Below are 19,294 nucleotides of genomic sequence, written 5' to 3' on the forward strand. Positions count from 1 at the left end.
TTTAACCACACACTTGTGAATTTGAGCATTCCGATTTTTTTTATTGACACACTGAATGATTCGGGTACCATGTCTGTTTGACTGTTCACTTGACTTCTCTAAACTTATTTTTATCTAGTGGACCAAAATTGGCTTTAATACTCTTCTCCAAGTCACAATGTATATTCTTTATTGTCTCAAAATGAGCAATTCAGCGAGTAAAATAATTTAAGTCATATAATGCTTTTGAATTATTTACTGGAAGCATTATCACTTGAATTGTGCTAATCTAAAATAACTTTTTGGCTTTGCATTAATTTACACAGTAAATGTTCATATCTAAGTGTTGCATTATTGCATTAATGACTTATTGACATGGAAATTTTAGTTGGACTTTAGGCAGTACATTGATAAATTTGATATTAATTATTGTTTTTGCTTTTATTTCTATTATGCTTATAGAGATTAGAAAATCTTTTGAAGCACGTAAAAGAAAGTGTGGACAGTCATCAAAACAGGTACATCAGTTTATAACACTGTCCATCTGATCTGCCTTGTATCAGGAGTGTTTGTTATTGTACATACAGACAGATTCCTGAGATGTGAGAATTGTCCTGTGCGTGGAGATTGAATATATTATGCTTATTTTACCTAGAGGTTAGAAAAATGAAGGGTGATCTCATTGAAACATGTAAAAATTCTTAAGGGGATTGTTATAATTCAGGCCAGAAACTCCAAGGTGTTTTATGAAGTCAACCTGGACCATAGATTTTGCACTTTAAATTTGACGCTGGTGAGCATAAAGTGTTTCACTCCAGGCATGATTCAATGACCCACTTGGAAGCTTTTATCAAACAAAGTTTATTTAAGAACACAGTTAATATATAATAAGAATTAGCATAACTTTTACCAATTACAGAAAAGCCATGATATTGTATAAACCTTAACCGTTAACTATAATGTTTCAAGGTAAACAACACCTTATAAACATACACCCACTTCTAGGTACAAAAAACAATGCTCACGTGATGCTTTGTAACACCTGCTGTGAATTGGTCCTTTTGAAATGTTGGATTACAACTGAAACTTCCCAATCCTGGAACTTTAAGCACATCTAGAGGGATAGAGACACTGCTTGCCTCTTGCTTCTAGCTAGCAACCCACAGACAGCAGGATTTCCAACACCAGTGAGAGAGACAAAAAAAGACACTGCTTTCAATCTGCAGTCCAAACAGTTTCTGACAAAAATGAAACTAAAACCCTGGACCACTGTGAAAAAACTGCCCACGGAGGCATCACCTGACCCGTTAATCATTCACCGCTAGCAATTCAACAGGGTCATAAAAACCCTAGAACACTGCATCAGGCCAGATTAAAACTAAACATTGCTTCAATTACCCTGCTTCAGCAACAATACAAAATCTTGGTACAGACAGCACAGTGCCAAAATAAACCACCAGGTCTGTTAAAATAAAACTGCAGAGAAACATGATTACTGTGCTTTTAAGAAATGTATTGTATTGTCACAGGCTTGATAGGATAGATACTGAGAGGATGTTTCCCCAGCTGGGGAGTTTGATGTAGGGAACATGGTCTCAGAATAATGAGTCAAGCATTTTTGGATTGAGGTGAGAAACCTCTCCGCTCAATGAATGGATCAGTGGAATTCTAACCTGGAGGGCTATGGATGCCTAATCATCGAGCATATTCAAGACAGGGATCAATAGGTTTTTGATAGTAAAGGACATGTGGATCATGTGCGAAGGTGGAATTGAGGTTAAAGATTTGCCAATGAATTGAATGACAGCGAAGATTTGAAGGTCACATGGTTTACTCTTCCTATTCCTTATGTTCTTAGCTGTCTTTAGCATCATAATTGAATCTCTTGTGTGTATTTTGATGCCCAGCAATTAACATAAAGGGTCTGCAGTCAACTTTACTCAGGAAATAAAAATCAGGTAGCTATATTAAATGGTTGCTCAATTTGGTGTGCACGATTTTTTCGAGTTACAAAGCAGCATCTTTCAGCAATTCTTTTAAATGTTCCTCAAATTTTAGTCCCCTTCTCAATTTTAATGTTACGTGACTTGCAAGCCTTGTCTTACAATTATGGTTTTAGTGTACTTTGGAACTGAAAGCCTATCAGATTGGATGAAAAAACGCATGTAGAATGAGCGCTGTTCTGCAATGATGGATACCCATTGGTTAGCAAAGCATTTGGAATATTGGGCTTCATAAATAGGGACATTGAATTTATAAGCAGTTAAGCTAGATTTATATAAGATTCTGGTTCTATTTCTGGTCACCGGATTTTAAGAAAGATTTCTGAAAAGATGCAGAGGAGATTTACTAAAACAACTCCAGGGAAGGGGAATTTAGTTATAAGGTTAGGTTGGAAAGGCTTTTGCTGCTGTTCTTGGAGTAAAGAAGAATGAGGAGAGATTTTGAAAAAGGATGATGGGCTCGGATAAGGAAAATAAGGAAAAACTCATCCCATGAGCTGATGGAACCTAAATTTAGGCAGGCGATCTGGGGGAATCTGAAGAAGAACTCTTGCACAGTGAATGGTATTGACCTGTAACTCACTGTCTACTAAGGTGGTGGATGTGGAAACAATCAATGATTTAAAAAGAAAATTGGATTACAACTTGAAAGTAATAAACTTGCAGGGTTCTGGCGACTGAGTGAAGACATGGGACTGACTGGATTACTCTACAGTGAACCGGTATCTACCTGATGGACTGAATGGCCACCTCCTGTGCCGTAAATGACTCTATTGCTTCCCACAAAGACAGTGATTAAAGGAATCCAACGTGTGTCAAAACTAGTTGTAATATTCGTATTACATCTTTTGTGCAAGTGAAAATAATTTGCACCCCACATAGAAAATTGAATTTTGATTTTAATGAGAATATTGCACCATTTTAAGTGTTGCAGCTTTGAAGAACATTCACTGCTCTAGATCTGATCACCTGTTGCAGAAAATCAGAGTGGAAGAAAGTGTTGGCAGAATTGAAGTTGTCAAAGATTAAAGATCGGAAAGGATGATTTAATATTTTGAAAGGGAAATTATAAATGTCTGTAATTTTATGCATATCATATAGATCATATGTAAATGATGTGTATATTACACCCACATCACCAAGTACAGAGTACATAAAAAGAATTGGTTAGCTCAAATGGCTGGTTCGTGATGCAGAGTCATGCCAGTAGTGTGGGTTCAATTCCTGTACCGGCTGAGGTTATTCATGAAGGCCTGCACCTCGTCTGAGGTATGGTAATCCTCAGGTTAAATCACCATCAGTCAACCTATGATCATCTGGACCTACGGTGACTTTACCTTTTGCAGGCAGCACGGTAGCACCGTGCCTGCCTACTGCTGTCTCACATTGCCAGGGATCCGGTTTGATTCCAGTCTTGGGTGACTGTCTGTGTGGAGTTTTCATGTTCTGTGTGTCTGCGTGGGTCTTGGCCGGGTGCTCTGATTTCCTCGCACAGTCCAAAGATGTGTGCATTAGGTGGATTGGCTATGGTAAATGCGCAGGGTTACGGGGTTAGGTGGGCCTGGGTAAGATGCTCCATTGGAGAGTTGGTGCAGAATCGATGGGCTGAATGTCGGGATTCTGTGGTTTAAAAGAATGTATCTGCTCATTGACAAACAGCATTGCAAATTTTGAATCAATTGGTCTTTCTAATGAGTTTTACTTTGTAAAGATAATTGCAAATGTATTTTGTTTTGAGAAATATATTTCAATGTTTCCACTTCTAGTGATCTTGGTGTTGAACATATCGAAGCATGCATGAAGACCAGTTTGAAAATCCATGAAAAGATATGTAAATCTCTAAAAACATTGAGCTGTGTAGAAATCATCGCCATTTCTATTGGGTTAATCAGCAAGCTTGCTGAATGTAAAAAATCCTCGCTAAAGGTATCAGTAAAAACCAATACACACGTGAAACAACTGATATAACAACTTCTGGTTCAAATCTTTGAAATGTAATAATTGTAGATCTATATTTCGTAATCAAAATTGTTTTCTTAAAATTATTTGCGCCATATTGGATATTCTGTAAAATTGGATGCTGAGGAAAAATAGAAGCTTCTGATTTTTTAAAAAAAAGAATAGTATAGGATAGTATATCATGGAATGGTTACAGAACAGAAGGAGATCACTCAAACCATCGTGTCCATGCTGGCTCTCTGCAAGAGCAAGATAATTATTCAATTCTCTTTTGAAGGTTTTGATTGAATCTACTTCTATCATGCACTCAGGCTGTGCTTTCCAGATTCATACCATTTTCTGTGTCAAAGGGTTTTTTCTTCTCTTACTGTTGCTTCTTTTACTACTCACCTTAAACTAGTGCCCTTTGTTTCTTGACCCTCTGTCAACAGGAACAGTTTCTCCCATCTATTCTGTCCACATCTCCCATATTTGTGAACACCTCTATCAAATCAGCTGATCTTGTCTCCAAGGAGGACAGCCCCAGCTCCTTCAACCTATCCGCATGTCTCTGGAACCATTCTCGTGAATCTTGCATAAATATATACATGTGAATTAGGAGTCGGTCATTCAGCCCTTCAAGCCTGCTTTGCCATTCAAAGTGATCTGATTGTAACCTGAATTCCACATTTCCACCTACCGCTGATGATCTTTCACCCCCACTGCTTATTAATAATCTATCTACCTCCGCCGTAAAAATATTCAAATACGCTGCTTCCACCTCCTTTTTGAGGGAGAGAGTGCCAAAGACATTCAACACCACCCTCTCCCCGAAATTTTTTTATTCTAATTTCTGTCCCAAATGGACAATGCTTTAATCTGCCTCGCCCTCTCACTCAAACAATCTTGTGCTCTCTTGCTCACACATAGACACACACCAGCAGCCGGTTTCTACCACAGTCCGGTACTTGCTTCCTGCTGCACCTGCTGGTCGAAGTAAATTTGAGGTCGTCCTATATCGGGTTTGAAGCTGGGGCCAGGGCTGCTGTCTTGATGCTGAGGAGACCACCCTCACCCAGCCCAGTTCCTGCCAGCTCCGACCCACCCACTGGGATATTCAAAACTTGATGACTTTCTGCTTGTCCAATCACAGGCTAGTTTCAGCCTACATTGGCTGTTGATCAGCAACCACTTGTGAGCCTATTGGAAGTCAATGCACGGAGAAACCAGCCTGTGCTTAGCTTTTGAACTTATTTCTCGGAAATTTTGAAGTTAGAAGAGCATCTTATCATAGAATCCTACAGTGCAGAAAGAGGCCATTCGGCCCATCGAGTCTGCACCGACCACAATCCCACCCAGGCCCTACCCCCATATCCCTACATATTTTATCCACTAATCCCTCTAACCTACACATCTCAGGAAACTAAGGGGCAATTTTATCATGGCCAATCAACCTAACCCGCACATCTTTGGACTGTGGGAGGAAACCGGAGCACCCGGAGAAAACCCACGCAGACACGAGGAGAATGTGCAAACTCCACACAGACAGTGACCCGAGCCGGGAATCGAACCCAGGTCCCTGGAGCTGTGAAGCAGCAGTGCTAACCACTGTGCTACCGTTGAACTCTTCCGTTCTTGGAGGATGTGACGGATGACTTAAAATGTCTTGTGGGTCACATCTGACTCATGGGCCACACCTTGGAGCAGCCTGAAATGTATCAAGAAAAGTGGGTGTCCTAACACCGACTTCGAGGAGCCCTACTCCATGCTTTCCTGCAGTCCAAGAAACACAACCACTACTGTCTGGCACTCATGCTACGATTGTCATTTTTATTCCGTGAGCTAACAAACCAGTTATGTGGCACTTAATCAAAGGTGTTTTGAAAGTCCATGTACACGACATCAGCCCTATGTTACCTCATGAAAAAATTCAAGTAAGTTAGTTAACCACAGTTTGTCCTTAACACACGTGTTGGCTTTCCTTCATTAAACCACATTTGTCCAAGTGTTAATTTTGTCCTGACTTTTTAAAAGCTTTCCAACCACTGAGATTAAGCTGATTGATCTGTAGTTGTTGGGCTCATCCTTGCATTCTTTTGATTTGAGCAAGGGTGTAACGTTTACAGTTCTCCTGTCCTCTGGCACTACCTGCTTCTGCCTTGCTTCCCTCTGTATCCTCTGATTCATTTTATCTGGTTCTTGTGACTTATTCATTTAAGTGTGGCGTGTTTATCTAATACCTCTTCACCAATTCTTATCTCATTCAGTGTCTCAACTATCTCACCTTTCACTATGACTTGGGCAGCACCTTCCTTGGTAAAGACAGATACATGGTATTATTTAATGCCTCAGCCATGATCTCTGCCTTTATGCATCCAGGCCCTTGTGGTCCCTCATCAGCCCCACTCCTTTTTTTACCATCCTTTTACTACATGTGTGTAGAGTACTTTTGGATTTTTCTTTTGCTCATATTTTTTTTATTTGTCCCTTTAACTTCCTATTGTTAGGAGGATTCTTTATAGTAGCCACCTGAAATCTGTCATTTGTGCCATTTTTCTCCTTTATCTATGAATAAAGATTTTCTCCTTTCACTATGAATTTTGTCATCGGGACTTGTTTGTCCTCCTATCGCCTCATGGCAATGTGCCTTGCCTATATCCAAACCATCTCCTCTTTGAAAACAGGCCATCGTTCTGTTGCAGTTTTGCCTTCCTGTCTCTCATTCCCATTTGCCTGGGCCAGATCTGTTCCCACCTCATTGAATTGGCCTTCTGCCAAATAATTATATTTACTCTGGAATGTTATCTTTTCCAAACGCAGCCTAAACTGTATAATATGGTCACCTAACTTTTCCCCTACTGATAACCTAATATACTTGACCCATCTCATTCCCCAGAACCAGATTCGGCAGTGGCTCTTTCCTTGTTGGGGTCAGAAATATTCCTGAACATACTTCATAAACTTTTCTCCCTCTCTGCCCCATACATAATCTTAACCTGTATTAGGATAATTAAAGTCTGCCATTATAACTAATAATGATATGGAGATGCTGGCGTTGGACTGGGGTAAACACAGTAAGAGTTTTAACAACACCAGGTTAAAGTCCAACAGGTTTATTTGGTAGCAAATGCCGTTAGCTTTCGGAGCGCTGCTCCTTCGTCAGATGGAGTGGAAATCTGCTCTCAAACAGGACACAGAGACACAAAATCAAGTTACAGAATACTGATTAGAATGCAAATCTCTACAGCCAACCAGGTCTTAAAGATACAGACAATGCGAGTGGAGGGAGCATTAAGCACAGGTTAAAGAGATGTATATTGTCTCCAGACAGGACAGCCAGTGAGATTCTGCAAGTCCAGGAGGCAAGCTGTGGGGATTCTGATAGTGTGACATAAACCCAACAGTTATAATCAGTATTCTGTAACTTGATTTTGTGTCTCTGTGCCCTGTTTGAGAGCAGATTTCCACTCCATCTGACGAAGGAGCAGCGCTCCGAAAGCTAATGGCATTTGCTACCAAATAAACCTGTTGGACTTTAACCTGGTGTTGTTAAAACTCTTACTGTTATTATAACTAATATATACAGTTCTTGCATCTCTTTATAATCTCCTGGCAGATTTATTACTCTATAACTTTCCCACTATAGTTGGTGGCCTATGAAATACACCAAGTAGTGAATAGTATCTCTATTATTTTGTTTTAGCTCGAACCAAATAGATATGTGTCCTTGACCCCTTGATAGGCCTTTCCCTTCACTGTAATGCTGTCCTTAGTCAGTACTGCTACTTGCCTCCTTGTGACCAGGAATGTTGTGTCCTGCTCTTTTATCACCATGACACCATATTAACCACATGGCTATCTGTACCTGCAGCTCACCAACTTTATTTGTCCCACACTGCGCATTAACATAGATGTATTATAAATAGTGCAGTTAATATAAATATTATAATAGACAATTAGATTTCACTGGCTGTCTCAGTTTCATGCATTTATTTTGATAGTGCTTTAACTATATCTCTGAGGAGAAAAGTCAGTGAACACTTTTTTTTAAACTTAGATTGCAGAAGAGAAATCTCAAAATGAGGAACGCTCAACAATGCAAAGCACTGAAGTATACATAAATAAGGCTTTGGAAATTACAAGAAGTTGGCTGAAAGATGTCCTTTACACAAAATCACTAAGTACATATGGTAATTTGATCAATTGGTCTGAACTACAGGTAAGGCAGTTTTGTGATAGCACCTAAATTAAATTCTCTTGAAATGTAAGCGGTCATGGAATGTGGGATTTAGCCTAATGTTAACAATTGGGGCAGAATTGCTAAAATTATTATTTATTCTTTTTTTTTTGCTTTGAGTTTAACTTCATTTCAACTGTTCAGTAACAGGAACTGTTTAAGCTTATTGTATGTAGCATTTTAACTGAATGGTTTTGAACCAGTCGTAGATTAATTAATGATTACGTAGTGGAAGTAGTGTCTTGGGAAGGGACAGAATTAGTATTCTGTAAAGAGAGATAATGAAGTAAGGAGTTACATTCATATTAATGCTGTTTGTAAATTTCTTGTGTCGGCTGCTAGTAAGCATAGGAATAATAAAACAAGAGAGTTGGATGTATAGCTAAAGAATGTTGAGGGAAAGAAGGTGCTCAGATTCCTGGGACGTTGAGACAAGTTCAAGAGCAGGAGTGCCACATACCAGTTCAGCAAACTTCAGCTAAAGAACTGAGACCAATGTCTGGCTAGTAATACTGTGGTGGAGGGTTTAAACACAGGTGATTTTATTATTTCTTGAATTCTGACACCAAAAGTTTGATTGACACAATAAACACAAATACCATTTATTGAGAATTTCGAACAAAACAATTTCAATTAAATCATGGGCCACCTGAGAAGTAACTGTGCGATGATTGTAGGTCACTTAGGCGTGATCTTTGACTGAGATCTTTCTGCTTGATTCACTAGGAGTCTTCCCATTTATAAGTATCTTCTCCATGCGTTTCAATCAAATCATATAGTTATCCCTAGAGTGGTCAATCTGAGATGATTGTCCATTGCTTAACAATAATGTTTGCCTGAGGTTTTCCTGCTAGGTTCACTAGAAGTCTTCCCATCGATCCATATCTTCTGACTTTCTTGAACAGGTTCTTTTTTAAAATTCTAAACCAAGCAAAAATTCAATTTTTGCACCACCTCCCACATCTCCCTTGTGTTAATGAAAACAAAGTGCCACAGCTGCTGGAGATCTGGATTAAAAACAAATGGAAAACCTCAACAGATCCGCCACTATCTGTGGAGGGCGCGACACGCAATTAATATTTCAATTCCAGTAATCCGAAAACATCATATTGGAGCCGGAATTTTCATTGTTTCTCTCTCCACATATGCTGACAGACATGCTGTGGCTTTCCCTCATTTTCTGTTATAATTCCAGATCTCCAGCATCCAAAGTATTTTGCTTTTATTAGCATATGGAAAATGTAGGATGGTGCAAAAGCTGAATTTAGTTGGTTTAAAATTTTTAAAAAAGGAAGTGCCTGCTAATTTGAAGTTTGTCGCTTTTGAAGTACTTCACTGTTTAAATTTAGGCGAACGTAGCAAGATCTGTTGGCAGGCGGATAAATATTAACCAAGGTTTTGGACATGTGCAGGTAAAGCTGCATTTGAGTAAAATATTCTCTCCATTTATAAAGGTGTGGATCACACTTATAACTTTAGACTTGGGAGACAAAGAATGGACATCCATTTGGAGGGAAGGACTCTTGAGTGATCTGGAAGGACGAATAAAGAAGGTAGTGTATCACATATCCAAATGCAGGTCACATGTATGAATGTTGTTAAGCGAGTCAGAGGTTTACAGCATGGAAACAGGCCCTTTGGCCCAACTTGTCCATGCCGCCCTTTTCTTTTTAAAACCTCTAAGCTAATCCCAATTGCCCGCATTTGGCCCATATCCCTCTATACCCATCGTACCCCTGTAACTATCTAAATGTTTTATTAGAGTCATAGAGTCTGCTAAACTTGCAATTTTTCAATTATCTATCTGTCATTCCTTAACGCTGATTAATTGGATGGTACAATGGTTAGCACTGCTGCCTCACAGCGTGAGGGACCTGGGTTCAGTTCTGGCCTTGGGTCACCGTATGGAGTTTGCATGTTCTCCCCGTGTCTGTGTGGTTTCCCTCCAGGTGCTCTGGTTTCCTCCCGTACTACAAAGATGTGCAGGTTAGGTTAATTGGCCAGGCTAAATTGCTCTTTAGTGTCAGGGCGACAAGCAGGGTAAATTCTTTTTTAATTCATTCGTGGGACATGGGCGTCGCTGGCTGGCCAGTATTTATTGTCCATCCCTAGTTGCCCTTGAGAAGGTAGTGGTGAGCTGCCTTCTCGAATCACTGCAGTCATGTTCTGCGGGTTGACCCACAATGCCAATTGGGAGGGAATTCCAGGATTTTGACCCAGCGACTGTGAAGGAACGGCAATATCTTTCCAAGTAAGGATGATGAGTGGCTTGGAGGGGAACTTGCAGGTGGTGGTGTTCCCAAGCATCTGCTGCTCTTGTCCTTCTAGATGGAAGTGGTCGTGGGTTTGGAAGGTGCTGGTTCAGGATTCTTGGTGAATTGCTGCTGTGCATCTTGTAGATAATACACACTGCTGCTACTGAGCGTCAGTGGTGGAGGGATTGAATGTTTGTTGATGTGGTGCCAATCAAGTGGGCTGCTTTGTCCTGGATGGTGTCAAGCTTCTTGAGTGTTGTTGGAGCTGCACCCATCCAGGCATTACAGGAATGGAGGGTGGGATTATTGTTGGTGCAAATGGCTTCCTTCTATGCTGTAGAGATTCTATGAATTCTGGGTTAACATTTGATCAGAGTCAACGGTCCTCTTCTATCTTGCCCAGGTACAAAAATGAGCAGTTTAACAACATTCTCCATCCAACAATAGTGAGGAATAAAAAAAGGAGTGCAATACTGAAGCACGAGTGCGTTTTCACCTTAGTCCTCACTTGCTTCCAAAGAGCATCATTAGGTGGAAATTGGAATCAAAATGCTGTGATTAATTGTAATGTTGCATTAACAGAGTAAGAAGTCTCACAACACCAGGTTAAAGTCCAACAGGTTTATTTGGTAGCAAAATCCACTAGCTTTCGGAGCGCTGCTCCTTCGTCAGGTGAGTGGGAGTTCTATTCACAAACAGGGCATATAAAGACACAAACTCAATTTACAAGATAATGATTGGAATGCGAGTCTTTACAGGTAATCAAGTCTCAAGTTTCCTGTTCTTGGTGTGCATGTAGATGGCGTAGTTCCGTTGTCGCATCTGCTCGGCAGAATTTCACAGCTGGCCTGCGTCCTGAGCGCAAGTTGAGAATATGGACTCTATCTTGGTTTCCAGGATGCGGCGTTTGCTGTAGAGCTGGTGTATGAGGTAGTTGAGGAGTGTGAGAGAGGTGCGACAGCTAAGTCTCTCAGCATAGTCTGTGTTATAGGTTGACCTGAGTGGGTTCGTGATCTGTAGTCCTTTCAGTATCTTGTCTGCTTTCTTGCATCTTTGTAGAAATTTGATGTCTGTGTCAATATGCGCGATCTTCTTGGAGACCCCACTCACCTGACAAAAGAGCAGCAAGCGCTCTGAAAGCTAGTGGATTTTGCTACAAAATAAACCTGTTGGACTTTAACCTGGTGTTGTGAGACTTCTTACTGTGTTTACCCCAGTCCAACGCCGGCATCTCCACAGCATTAACAGAGGCCAGACAACTCCATGCAGACCAAGGATTGATCTTGATGCATTCCTGGTTTGTATGCCTCTGTAACATTATACATGATGCACACACCCACCATGTTGTGAGAATTCTACATGTTCAAAGCATATGCTTGGAAAGGAAAATATTCTTAACTGCAGAAGTCTTGCACTCTATATTTACACCCTTGTGTAGTGGGGCATTAATTTCAGATGAATACTGTTTACATCAGCTTTGTACAGCTTTGTAGAAGACTAGTTATTGTGCTTGATTTGTTAGAAATAATTTGTAAGATTAATGGCTGGAAGGATACACTTTATGAACTGTTCCTGAAAAGTTAGCAGGGACTTGATTCATGCTACAAATTACTAATGTACACCCACCTTGGGCAGTTCTTTCAGCAGGAAATCTGTAATATTGCTACCTGGGTTTGAATAGTGTTAATTACCATCTGTTCGTCTTTTTATGTTTTTGCAATCCTGTTACAGATTGAGACATTAAAATAATAACATACCTTCTCTTTTTAGGAAAATCCTGATCTTCAGATAGAAATTTACTGCAAAGAGATCGAGAAGTTGAGCAGCTTGCAGCCTTTGGTTGCAAAATGTTTTGAGATTTGTGCACTTGATGCTGTTCATTCTATATGTCAGGTATCAACAGTATAAAACTACATAGTTAATATTTGTATTTTTCAAAGACTGGTTCATACTTTGCCTGCTACATTTGTATTTTACCCCTTCTAGGACAAGTCTGAGGCCAGTCTTTTAGATAGATTGTTTCATTATAACTTGAGCAAGTTTGGAAAGTTGTTGTCAACAATAATTGAAAATTCCTGGCTTAAAAACACCGATGGAAGCTTTTTGGAAGATCCTGATTCAGTTGTCCATCATTTACTTGATTGGTCAGCCGCTAGAACTATCTTTAAATTGCAAGGTACGAGAACAATTTTTATACGTTTACTTTAGCTCGTAATAGTAATTGTGGATGGCCTTTACTCTGGCTCCTCCAGTGATCCACTTCCAGCTCAGGCTACCATCTTGCTTTGAGCCCTGGCTGTGAGCCAGTGGGCATTGGCTAAGCATAGATATCTTGTATCCAGAATCATGATTCCCCTTTCTGTGGAATGGTCATTATTCTTTGTTTCAGCTGCTTACAATCACAATTATGCCAGTTCTTCTCCTGGCTGCTTGTTCCTTGTTTTATCTCCACTGTCAGTTTTTTCCTGTCTTCTCCCTTCGTCTGTTACATTCTGAAGAGATCATTTTTTGTCTCTGCCTCAAATGGGCAGCCTTACATGCTGGGAGCACGAAGTTGAAATAATCCCCCCTAAGTCAGACTTGTCCAAACTTTTCTTTCGAAGGGCCACATTTGCGTACTTTTCCCACTCACGGGGCCGATGAGCAAATTTCAGAAAGAAGAGGATTGGCATAACAATAAACAAAATTTAAAAAAAAAAGTTGGGGTTTCAGGAAAGTAACAGTTACTGAGCAAATGGAGCAGGAGTTTTTTTATTCTTTTCAAAAATGTGGATGTCACTGGCCATTTATTGTCCATTCCTCAATGCTCTTTTGAAGGTGGTGGTGAGCTGCCATCTTGAACTGCCACTTCCATTTGGTGTAGTTACACCCACAGTACTGTTAATAAGGAAGTCCAGGATTTTGACCCAACAACAGTGAAGGGACTGCTATAATTCCAAGTCAGGATGCTGTGTGACTTGCAAGGTGGTGGTGTTCCCATGTGTCTCTGCCTTCGTCCAAAGCTTGTAGCCTTTGCAGCATTCAGTACCTTCAGCTGTTTCTTAATATCATGCAGAATGAGTCAAATTGGCTGGAGACTGACACCTGGGATGCAGGTGACCTCTGGAGGAGGCCGAGGTGGATTATCCATTCAGCATTTCTGGCTGAAGATTGTAGCAAGTGCTTTAGCCTTAACTTTTGCAGTGATTGGCTCCCTGGTAATGTCCAGTGACATTGCCACTATACCACCACCTCCCTAAAGAAATAGCCCATTTGGCCCATCGAGCCTGCTCCACCATTCCATAAGATCATGACTGATCTTGTTGTAGCCTCAACTCATTTTCCAGTCTGCCTTCCTTAACAGTTAACTTCCTTGTAGATCAAAAGTCTCTAGCTCAGCTTAGAAGATTTTTAATTACTCAGCCTTGACTGCTCTCTGTGGCAGATAATTCCCAGGACTAATGACCCTCAGAGAAGAAACCACTCCTCATCACTATCTTAATGGGAGATCTTTTTAAAAACTGCATCACGTAGCTCTAGATTCCCCACGATTAAAACATCCTCCCAGCATTTACCCTGTCAAGCCCTCTCAAATCTTATGTTTATGCCCTTGGCTTGCCACAATCATTATGTCTGTACCCTGTGACAGCAATCTTATTTCTTTCAGATAGCTCTTGTCAATCTCTCCTGAGAAACCGGCCTTAACCGTCTCAATGTTTTCCAATTAATGACGAGCTGACATTTTGCCTGTCTCAGGTTCAGGGCTACATTGCCTTGCTGTACTGTGTCTATGTCATATGCTTCATTTGAACCCTGTGAATAGTTTCTGTACTGCCCATACCACAGACTCTTAAAGTCAAGGTGACGAATGACATTTTCTGTGGCGGGAATATTTTTCTATCCCTTTTTTACTCTGTGTATTTGTGTGTACATATTTACCTGCTGCCTTTGACATTGATCACTTATCCTCCCACAAAATCTGTCTCTAACTGCTCCATTCACACTTAGCCCACAAAAATTAAGTGTATTTTTCAATGGAGTCTTTTGTCTCCATGTTGCTATTGGTGTAGCTCTGGGTTCTATCCTTTGTCACTCATCTCAGCACTGTTGAATGTTCCACCTTGGTGACACCATCCACAAGCACCAGATTAGATGCCCTGTGTGTTAATGACCTGCAGATTAACTTTTCCCACTCTTTTTCAAACCAATTTATTAACTATTCAAAATAAACTGACATCCAATCTCGAGTGAATCCAAATTTCTTCCAACTAAATGCAGACAAAACCAAAGTCATCCTTTTAGGCTTTCTTGCACTTGTTTGTCTCTCTTGACTATATCAACTATGATTGTGAATGTGAGCTAAGTCTGGCGACTCTTGTGGTTTAGATTTGTTCCCCACGTCGTTCTGTCATCAAGGCTACTTCCACCATCAAAACACTGCTCACTTCTAGCTGTTTGCTGCTACTGAGCCGCTAATCTGCACTCACATCACTACAAAATGCAACTTTTCTACTGTTCTCCAATACTACCCTTTAAAAATTGAAATGTAATCAGGTGCTGGTGCCATGGCCTTTTTTTGCTCAAAATCCTGAACTCGTCACCCTAGTTCTCGCTAGGTTCCCTATGCACTTCTACATCAGTATTAAAGAGCATGTCTTAATTTTTGCATGCATGCAGCCTCGTCAACAAAACAGTTTAATGTTTATTTCATTCAAGTTAAATTTAAACTTCTGCTATGAGTTGAGGTAGCATTATTCCTGAATAAAACCCAAATTCAACTTTATCAAATTGTCATATTGGTGTGACTGCTATAAACCTTTATTTGCCTTAATTTTTGTCTTTTTCACCTGACACGATTTCATTCTGTGTTTTGGATAGGAACGGATCACAAACTTATTGATCAGCTGTCAGATAAAGCTCGCCATTTAATGGCAATAGCAGATTCAATGTTCTTGGATCTGATGAACAAACTTCTAGATGGCTCCATACAAGTAAAACACTTGGAGTGGATCTTAAAAAAGAACAACAACTTCATAGCTTTGCACAATACAAGTAAGTTTTTTAAATATATTCTGTTGTGCTTAAAAAGAAAACTTACATATGCAAACACATAAAGGACATTTCTGAATTTTTTTAATGCCGAGTTTTTTTTTGTAGGAAATGATGAATCTTTCAAAGGAAAAAACCTACACGACTTATTGACTTGGCGCCAAAATGAATTATATGCATTCACTGAGGAAAGTAATTGGATGGACAGTCTCTTGAAAATGTGTAGAAAAATCAATGAGTTTGTGAAAGGTATTGCTTTTTTGCATTTTTATTTCAATCTTTTTTTTAGAGGACTGAGTTTCATGGTTTATAGTTGCAGCTGGCTATATTGAGAGCAATTGCAGAGGGCAGATATCTTGTATGCAGTGAGTCCATTGGGTTAATACGAGCCTCTTGTGACAGATCATTAGAAATATGCTTGCTTTCCACCTATTGGTTGGTTTTTCTCATTTACCTTTTGAAACTCCGATAATTTATTAATAATTGTAAGGTTTTATTAGTAGTAGGAAGACTTCCTAATTATTAGTCTTAATGGTTGTAGTAGGGTTTATTAATTGAGAAAAACAGATTAATTAACACAATAAAGTCGGCAGGGCTGGTGATGTGTTGCAGCTGCAGAATGTGGGAGCTCTGGGACACCAGTACAGTCCAGGGGAAACACGTCTGTGGTAAGTGTCTGCAGTTCAAAGTCAGTGAACTGGACTGTGAGCTGCACACTGCTACACATTTGGGAGGGTGAAAGTTACCTGGCCACTTTGTTCCAGGAGGCAGTCACACCCCTTGGGCTACAGTTGCCTGATATGGTCAGGGTCAAGAGGGTGTGACTGCGAGTATGGAAGGTAAGGGGACCAAAAAGCTAAAACTGGATGACCCTCCGCCTACGCAATTGTCCAACAGATTTGAGGTTCTTGCACCCTATATGGACAATTTGGGATTGGCGATAAATGCTAACCTACGTCCTACATGCCGACCAGCCTACATCCCTTGAATGAATTCTTTTTTAAAGTGAGCTCTGCAAGGCTGATGAGAGAACTGACCATGGCACTGTGGTACAGGAAACCATTCAAGTTGGGGGAGTAGATAGGAATGTAGTGGTAATAGAGTAGTTTAATCAAGCGGGCAGAGACAGTTCTCTGTAGCCGTGAGCGAAAGTCTAGTCTGCTCTATTGCCTGCCTGATGCAAGGGTTTAGGATATCTGCTTGGGTATAGAGAGGATCTTGTTGTGAGAAGGGGAGGACCCAATAACCCATGTAGGCACCAACAACATATTTAGGACTAGGAAAAAGGTTCTGCTTGGGGATTATGAGCAGCTTGGGGCTAAATTAAAAAACATAGAACCTCAAATAATATCTGGATTACCTAAACTATGAGCGAATAGGCTTAAGGTAAATAGGATGAGAGAGATTAATGCACAGAGGAGACCAGAACTAGGGGAACTAGAACTAGTAGGAATAGGAGATTTCCCTTTTAAAATAGAGATGAGGAGAAATAATTTCTCTGGATGTCATTAGACTGTGGAATTCGCTTTCCCAGAAAGCAGTGGAGGTTTGGTCATTAAATTTATTCAATTTATTCTGAGTCAGACAGATTTTTGACATACAAGGTTGTCATGTTCCCTAAAAGATCTGTGCTTTCATTGAATGGTGTTGCTTTTTTTGTAAAAGTAAGAAATTTACTACCACTAGCTCCAGTCTTTGTTACTTTGAGAAATATCTAAACCAATATTCCATTTTGTTTTTATAATGATGCTTAAACCATTGGAGAATATGGAGTTTCGCAATTCATCTGAATAAAGATTTTTGTTTGCAAAGGTTGATTAAGCTTCAATGTGGGAAGAGAACCACTGTTGTATTTCTGCAAAATATTAACCTAGTTTTCTCTTTAATTGTAGTGGAAGTTGAAGAACATGAAAAACTGCTTGGAACCAATGTTAGTTCAAAGGCACTCAGTGAACTAGTGACCATAAAGCGGATTGAAGATCTGGTATCATTCCCCACTCAAGTTACTTACTTCACTTTAACTGAGCAGCTGAAAGAAATGGCAAGAAACATTCATAACTTTAAAGATAGCCATGTTTTACAAATGTGCTGGGAAAAGGAGGCCAAAGCATTGTACAAGGAAGATGCAACGAATGAAGAAGAGTTGACTGCTTCAATATCTCTTGAAGCTGTTCGTACTGTGATATGGGTGCCATGTTTGGATAAGTACAAGGCAATTTTTAGAAAAATAAAGGAGGGGAGTCTTACATTTGAAGAGGTCAATACCATCTTTAAAGTTTATGTTGATCGATATGAGGATCTAAGGAGTGATTTCAAGATTATGTGTGGAATAGAGATGAGTACTAAAAGAAACTGGATAGAAAAGCGAATTCAACAAATTCAGGAATACCACAAGCTACATTTGGCTGTTGAATCTGCCCAAGTAATCATGAAAACTCAGAATATGTTGAACCTTACTGGAAACTTCAGTATTCTGCAAACACTACTAAATGTGGTAAGTTATTTATTTATTATTTCACTGGATGTGAACGTTGCTGGTTCTCATGCACCTGCTGCCCTTATTCCACCAGGTGGTACAGGTCAAGGAATTGGAAGGTGTTATTGAATGAGCTATTGATGAATTGCTGCCATGAATTTTGTTCAATGCTGCCACCGTACATTATTGGTGAAGGGAGTGAATGTTTGTGGAAGGGGCACCAATCAAACTGACTGCTTTGCCCTGTGATGTTGAGCTTCTTGAGTGCTGCTGGAGCTGCACTCATCCGGCCAAGTGGAGTGTATCCCCGTACACTCGTGACTTGTGCGCTGTAGATTGTGGACAGGCTTTGGGGACTCGGGAGGCGAGTTGCTGTCCGCAAAATTCCCATTCTGGCCTCTTGTAGCCACGGTTATAATATGGCCCACCTGTCCCTCAGGATGTTGCTAATGGTGGGATTCAGTAATAGTAATGTTGTTGTATGTCTTGGGGGGGATGGTTGGATTCTCTCATTGGAGATGGTCATTGCCTGGCACTTGTGTTGTGGAAATGTTATTTGCCACTTATCAGCCCAAGTGTGAATATTTAAATTTTGCATTTCCTGTTAATTTCCTCTTCTGTCATTTTCTAAAGATTTTGACTCCTTGGTGCATTATGGTTGCAAAGAACCAGATTCCAGTGCCTAATCCAAGTTGCCACTTTGGATGTGTACTTTGGCTGTGATGCAGCCAAGTAGCTGATAAATTCAAAAAGATTAAAGCCTGCAATCAAACAAAAATAGAATAAATGCATACCTTAACAACTGTTTTCCCAACTCTTGAAGTTGCAACAATGGTAAATGCGGGAAGTGGAGATATCGTAACTAATTGTTCTTTCTAATGTTCACTGAGTATGTTCACAACAGTCATTGCACAGAAAAGACTTCTGTTTAGCTTCCATCTCACGAACCCAAATACACTGACACCCACAGCAGCATTATCACTGCTGCATACCATCAAATCTGGAACATTTCAGTGAATCATTATAAATTATGAATATTTCCACAGTATTTTAGTTATAGGAAAGGTTAAAGGAGTTGGGCTTTGAGATGATCTTAAAAGATTCAAGTTAACTATGAAAGGAATGAATAAAATTGATCCAACAGTTTGTTCACTTGTGAGGGTTTTTAATTTATTATTTCACGGGAGGTGGGCGTCATTGGCTAGGCCTGCGTTTTTTATTGCTCATCCCCAATTGTTCTTTGAATAACAGGGAACAGGTGCTCTCAAGAAAAGGGAAGAGAATTGAAACGAGACCTTTTCATAAAAGATGGTTGTAGAATAAGTAAAAAATCAGCTGACAGGATACATGTTTGAGGAAATTGAATGGGTTGCTGGAG

At 40.0% G+C, this 19,294-nt stretch overlaps 1 protein-coding gene across 1 annotated transcript in view; it reads left to right on the forward strand.

Moving 5' to 3' along the window:
- rnf213b (ring finger protein 213b) overlaps positions 1–19,294 on the forward strand; it is a 163,557-nt gene that overhangs the window by 56,773 nt on the left and 87,490 nt on the right. The window contains exons 13-21 of the mRNA XM_078225711.1: positions 442–497; positions 3,749–3,908; positions 7,978–8,139; positions 9,612–9,710; positions 12,183–12,305; positions 12,399–12,588; positions 15,270–15,443; positions 15,549–15,689; positions 17,333–17,934. Of these exons, the coding sequence (XP_078081837.1) occupies positions 442–497; positions 3,749–3,908; positions 7,978–8,139; positions 9,612–9,710; positions 12,183–12,305; positions 12,399–12,588; positions 15,270–15,443; positions 15,549–15,689; positions 17,333–17,934 (1,707 nt within the window). The remainder of the gene's footprint in view (positions 1–441; positions 498–3,748; positions 3,909–7,977; positions 8,140–9,611; positions 9,711–12,182; positions 12,306–12,398; positions 12,589–15,269; positions 15,444–15,548; positions 15,690–17,332; positions 17,935–19,294) is intronic.

Source organism: Mustelus asterias, chromosome 12 (genome assembly GCF_964213995.1).
Source record: "Mustelus asterias chromosome 12, sMusAst1.hap1.1, whole genome shotgun sequence".
NCBI classification, from domain to species: domain Eukaryota; kingdom Metazoa; phylum Chordata; class Chondrichthyes; order Carcharhiniformes; family Triakidae; genus Mustelus; species Mustelus asterias.